At 34.8% G+C, this 6129-nt stretch overlaps 1 protein-coding gene across 2 annotated transcripts; it reads left to right on the top strand.

Moving 5' to 3' along the window:
• Positions 1-208: 208 nt before the first annotated feature.
• aqp1a.2 (aquaporin 1a (Colton blood group), tandem duplicate 2) lies at positions 209-5882 on the top strand. 2 transcript variants are annotated; one of them, XM_051876875.1, is made up of 5 exons: positions 209-621; positions 1439-1603; positions 1760-1840; positions 2140-2317; positions 2931-5431. In XM_051876875.1, exons 1-5 carry the CDS (start codon positions 256-258, stop codon positions 2975-2977), a joined length of 837 nt encoding a protein of 278 aa, XP_051732835.1. In that variant the 5' UTR covers positions 209-255; the 3' UTR covers positions 2978-5431. The 2 variants fall into 2 exon arrangements, with proteins under 2 accessions (XP_051732835.1, XP_051732844.1); XM_051876884.1 differs by lacking the exon at positions 2931-5431 and adding an exon at positions 5489-5882 and having other exon boundaries at positions 210-621.
• The last annotated feature ends 247 nt before the right edge of the window (positions 5883-6129 follow it).

Here is a 6129-nt window from a genome sequence, read left to right as displayed (position 1 = left end):
ACGAATGACTCCTAAAAATGCAGCAGGTTCAGATACTGATTTGAAAACTGGATCTACAATTATGGTGTTGTTATGTGACACTAGCTGTTGGACAGTTAGCAATTAACTACATCCTACCGTTTTCTGGTCTAAAACTGTGGTTACTTTGTTAAAACCAGTTTCCTGTCAACCTTCTTTCACTAAGTGTTTATAAGTGGTAGTTTAGCTGGCATTGTCATTTACCAGCTAAAAGGCAGAAGAGGAACGATTCTTGTAATGGCACGAGAGCTTAAAAGTTGGTCTTTTTGGCGGGCAGTATTGGCCGAGTTTGTTGGGATGACCATTTTTGTTTTTATTGGTATAGCCTCTGCCATTGGAAACAAGCATAACAGATATCCCGACCAAGAGGTTAAAGTAGCTTTAGCTTTTGGTCTGGCGATTGCCACACTGGCTCAGAGTTTGGGGCATATCAGTGGAGCCCACTTGAACCCAGCTATTACTTTAGGACTTTTGGTTAGCTGTCAGATCAGTTTTTTCAGGGCCTTCATGTATATCGTTGCACAGATGTTGGGAGCTGTGCTGGCAAGTGGCATTATGTTCAAAGTCAGCCCTGACCCTGAAACAACACTGGGACTCAATATGGTAAGTTACAGAATATTAAATTACAACCACTAATAGTATATTCAGAATTGTATTAAATAATTAGTATAACTATAAGTTGTTCTGTATGTTGATTTCAAACTCAAAATTGTCTTAAACTAGAATATTTTAATTGTTTCCTCCTTCCAGTATCTTTTTCTTTATTCTTTCTTTGATTCATCCTTATTTGGGGCTGCAAAAGGGTTCTAGGGAGTCGATGAAAAATTGAGGAAGAAAAGATTTGACAAAATGTTAACGTGCATTTAAAATATTAACGAAATATGTTTAATGTAATTATTTTTACATAAAAATAATATACATAATACTTTTTCATAAGCTCAATAAACAATGTAAATATTTTCCAGGTAATATTTTAACAATTTGCTTTAGTGCAATGACAATATACAAAGACAATAATGAAGTTTTGTTTTCTTTTAATGTTTTAATTTCAATTTCTGTGGCCAAAACAATTGTTTGATTTTTTTTTTTTTTTTTTTTTTTTTTTTTTTTTGTATATTTTCCGTTTTTGCGGTTTTATTCTATTTATAATTCATAATTGTTTTACTATAAAAAGTCTACAGTTTTTAATGATAGGTTCTCATTCTGACAACTTATCCCATGTAGTGTGACTATATTCCCTGCTAATAAGGTAAATGTTTGCTAAATGAGCTGTCTTAAATGTTCACAATTCATGCAGATGTTAGGGGGTATTCTTGAAATCACATTTATTATCTTGTTTTACTATTGTAATATGACAGTAGTAGTATAATCATGTTGAACTTTTTGCATCATTACATATTTTTTCTTATATTTCTTATAGCTGGGTAAAGGTGTGACAGCAGGACAGGGATTTGCAATTGAGCTTTTTGCAACCTTTCAGCTGGTACTCTGTGTCTTGGCCACAACAGATAAACATCGGACTGATGTCACAGGCTCTGCACCCCTAGCCATCGGACTATCAGTTGGTTTAGGGCACCTGGTAGCAGTAAGCACTTGATAAACTACTTTTCATCTACCAAAAGTTAATTATACGCAATGATCTTAGATCAGTAGATTTCCAACCAAGCTTAGTCAAGACTCTTTTCTGCTGTATGCTAGCTTGCTCAACTTAAACCTATAAGCTCATCATTCTCATCCCCAGATCAGTTACACTGGGTGCGGTATCAACCCTGCTCGATCTTTTGGACCAGCCATCATTCTTGAAGCCTTTAAAAACCACTGGGTAAGTTCACACCACATTTTTTGTTGTCAGAACAAATTCCAATTGCTGTTTGAGGAAAACAACAAGAATTAATGGCAACTTAAATGCTTTGCCAAATGAAGAAATTTGGTTATCAAATGCACTGGAAAATATCACAATTGTTTTTGCATAATAAACATTGTGACACATAGTATTACTTCTTCAAAAGTGTCCTTAGGGCAGAAAGGAAAATGATTGGTTCTTTTAGATAATTTGTTTTTTTGTATACTATGTGCAAAATGACAATTTTATCAAATGTAATAATTATTTCCTTTATATAGATATACTGGATTGCACCCATGATCGGTGGGGTGGCTGCTGCTCTTGTGTATGACTTCGTGCTCTACCCAAAAAAGGAAGCGTTTGGCAAGCGTATGAATGTTCTAAAGGGCACAGCTGATCCGGAGACCTCGGCGACAGAACCCCTAATCGAACCGCGAATCCCCAGATCTGGTTCTGGTCAGTGGCCCAGGCCCTGAAATGTGTCTTTAACCTACATTAAATGTCTACATACATTACAAAACATACAACAAAATTTCTCTTGTTGTTATCCAAATGATAGTTTTGTCGGCTTCTTCTAGTTTTTTACTCTGTGTAGCAGCATCATTCTAGCTAAATTGACTACTTCCACAGCTACTTCCAACACGGAAGCGTTCTGCCTATAACATCTCAGGAATTTCCTTTAACAACATTCAGCGTACTTACAGATTTAATCTTGATGAGGCAGATTATTTTTGCTTTAAGGGCTGGCAGTTGATTGAATAAATTAATCTTGTTTTCAGCAATAACATGACTTATCTTGACTTTTGAATTTGCCATAATTTTTCTATCTACATTTATTTTCCTAGTCTCAAATGTTAACTTGCTGGCAGTCCCATACTGTATAGCCTACATACAGTTGTGGTCATAAGTTTACATAAACTTTGCACAATCTGCAAAATTATTATTATTTTTGGGGGGAATTTACAAAAATGACCTAGATTAAAAGTTTGCATACATTTGATTCTTAATACTGCATGTGTCTCCTTACTTGGATGATCCACAACTGCTTTTTTTATTTTTATTTTTGTAGTTGTCATGATAGTTCCCTTGAGTCCCTTGATTGTCCTGAGCAGTTAAAGATGTCCTCTTGGTTTGGTTTTCCAGCATCTTCTGCATGTTTGAACCTTTTCCAACAGAAGACAAAATAAGTACAACTTACTCTGATCATCCTGTTAAGTATCCCTCTTTATTTAAAAATAACATTTAACATTTTGCGGATTCTTATGACCACAACTGTATAAGGTGAGGTCGTTTAGATCTGTTCTTCTATCTCTTAGATGCATAATGGGTTCATGACACTCCTCTCTCTCAGACATTGCAGCATTATAATATTTAGAATCTTTTAAAAAATCTTTTAAAATCATGTGAGCATTCGTTTAACGTGGCATTTTACAAATTAGACAAGAACCACATTATGTCAAGTTTTTGTGGCACTAGCATATCAAAATAGCAAAACCGGTTTCCCTAACACTATCCCCATTTGCCGCTGATTGGACAGATGGTCCAACAGGCAATAGCGTTAGACAATGTTGTTATGTCGGCCTAGCTAGGATGATCAAACAAACTCTGCAAAGCTTCGAAGGAGTCAAAGTCCCACAGTTTCAACACATTTCAAAAGACTCGCCTTATGAATGGCTTACCTCCAGCTGTCTCTAGATATTAAGCTGGGATAGAGGAAAGTGTTATAACATTGAAAGAATTATACACTTCATCTTTAAGCATTTGCGAATCTATAGCAATATGCTCAACATTATACTGAGAGGTTTATGAGAACACTTCTGCAAAGCAGTTAACAAGTAAAACCAAACCGACCTGATGTCAACTTCTGTATCACCTCCAGTTTAACTGATGGTAAAGTTGTCACACAAGTCAGCAATTTGTTGACTGCCACAAATTACATAGAATTTAACAAAACCGTTTGTTGGACAATGTCACGACCTGAATGTCTCAGGCTGTTAGATCGGTACTAACTGTTAACATAATTGACAATAATATATCCTCTAGTACATTTTGAAAGGAATGATTTTGTTTCCTTTTTGGCGCAGTCAGAGGTATTGTATGCATGGATCTGCTCACATAGGCATATATCATTTTTAATGAGCACTGCAACAAACCGTGTTAGGTATCTACAATAAATCTTCTTTAGGGAGAGCTTTTCGCTCATGAGAAATAATCATAAATGTTTAGCATCTATTTTAACACCACTAAAAAACAAGAAGCAATCTCAAAATGCATCAGTGTGGATCTGCATTGGAGGGTTGCAAAGAATTTAAGAGGCATGCCTAAAATTCTTTGTCAGCATTCAAATTGTAATCATAACTTTAGGCTCAGTTTCATTGGAAAACTATCATTTCATTGGATTTATGTTTTTCCATATTGACAGAATTGTTCATAAAACATACAATTCTTACGTAATGTGTCATAGAATGCAAATAATTGTTAAAACCATTCATAAATTGTCACAAAAAAATTATAAATTGTTTGTAAAACGATTCTTGTGATAATTTACAAAATAATGTTTCAATGAATACTTTACATGTTCTGTTTGTGTTTCATGAATAACACCCTTTGTGGGAATAACTTTGAATCGCTTGTTTTCCATCCATCCATCCATTTTCCAAACCATTTGTCCTCTTGCAGGGATGCTGGAGCCTATCCAGTCATCTCAAAAACCATGCAGCAATAATGGGAACTGAATTTAATAATATTAAATTTAATAATAATAATAGTCATTCTACAACTGAAGAAAATTTGTAAAACAAATGTGTTATGAAAATTTGCTGGCTTAAGAGCTTTTAACTTCCCCTGCGATCTAAACACATGCAGAGAGAAAAGAGTTTATACTGGTGGCTTTGCTGAGGGTGGAGTGACACTTTTGAACAACATTTATCAAGTGACAGAACTGCAACACCCAAAAGTTCAGTTATCAGTTTCCTCACATTGTGCTGATGAGGCATAAACAAGTACATACTGTAGATCTCCTCAAACCCACTTGCATTGCTAGACAATAGCGAAATGCAAAACAAATTCAAGGAGTCTCGGGGGGACTGAGTCCAGGGAGTGAATTCCAAGGGGGGACAAGTTCAAGTTCAAAATGTAGAGGATTTCCAACTTTCATCCATGTAATACCATCCAAATGTCACGCAAATTTCATGCATAAATATAGTGGGAATCTGTGGTTTAAAAATGTAAAATATGTCCCCAACTAGGGTCCCCCCAGTGAATCTCAAGCATTTCCACCACTGCCTACCACTAACCCTAAAGGTGTCTTGAACAATGTGAGCTGCATGAGCCGTGATCTATGGGATAGAAGAATGGGATTGGAAAAGGGTGGATTTGAACTCAGGATGATTGTCTAAACATCTAACCTATTTCCTCCATCTTTACTCTTTACACCACTAGTAACAGACATTCCTTTCTTGTTTTGTTGCCAAGAGTGTAATTTCAAGTTTATTTTTTTTATTTTTATATATATATATTTTTTTTTACAGAAATACAATAAAAATGCATAAAAAAAATTCGGACTTGTCATCTGACATGTGTTTGTCTTCTTTTTTTTTTTTTTTTTTTTTTGTTTGTTTGTTGCAGGAGGTCTGGGAGCTGAGTAAACATGGACTACAGAACAACCAGACAAACCCCTCTCTTGACAGATATAAATTAACTGGATATTAGTCCTAATGCCTAAGCGTCTTTAGTGAAAACTCTTACTGTTGAAGAAATTGATCTGCAGATCATTATAATATTTAGTTTTTAAGTAATATTGCAGTGATGATTACATCAAAAATGTGTAATTCTTGAAGTTAGATATTGCCATTATTGGAATTATACCTTTTTATATAGTACATTATTATTATTATTATTTTTTATTCAATTTAAAGCCAGTATATATTGCCAAAAAAAAAAAACATTGAGTGAGTGTTTCCATTTTTGATTGTGCTGTTTGCATTAAGTCTGCATTAAATGAAATTAATGACCAACTTTACTTCTGTATTGTGACATATTTTTGGGTGAAACAGTTTATAGGGGCCATCCACACACACACACACACACACACAAAAAGATTTCCACTGCTCTGCTTTTTCATTGTTTTTCTACTTTTCTAACATTTAAATATTTTAGTGAATGTAAGTGAGCTATGCTCACATTCTGTTTTTAAACTGTAATTTTATATCTCCTGAAATGGGTCATACCATTGATACCAGAGCACTGAGCAGTTTGAAGAGTTCACT

Source organism: Ctenopharyngodon idella, chromosome 2 (assembly GCF_019924925.1).
Source record: "Ctenopharyngodon idella isolate HZGC_01 chromosome 2, HZGC01, whole genome shotgun sequence".
Lineage (NCBI taxonomy): Eukaryota > Metazoa > Chordata > Actinopteri > Cypriniformes > Xenocyprididae > Ctenopharyngodon > Ctenopharyngodon idella.
Note: the sequence above shows the minus strand (reverse complement) of the source record. Positions and strands in the feature narration are given on the sequence as shown.

Bases quoted from the DNA above. Each gene is read 5' to 3' on its own strand.
- aqp1a.2 (XM_051876875.1), top strand. From the start codon at position 256: ATGGCACGAGAGCTTAAAAGTTGGTCTTTTTGGCGGGCAGTATTGGCC. The intron at 1,841-2,139 runs GTAAGTTCACAC...TCCTTTATATAG, and splicing joins AAGCCTTTAAAAACCACTGG to ATATACTGGATTGCACCCAT. The intron at 2,318-2,930 runs GTCAGTGGCCCA...TTATTTTTGTAG, and splicing joins AATCCCCAGATCTGGTTCTG to TTGTCATGATAGTTCCCTTG.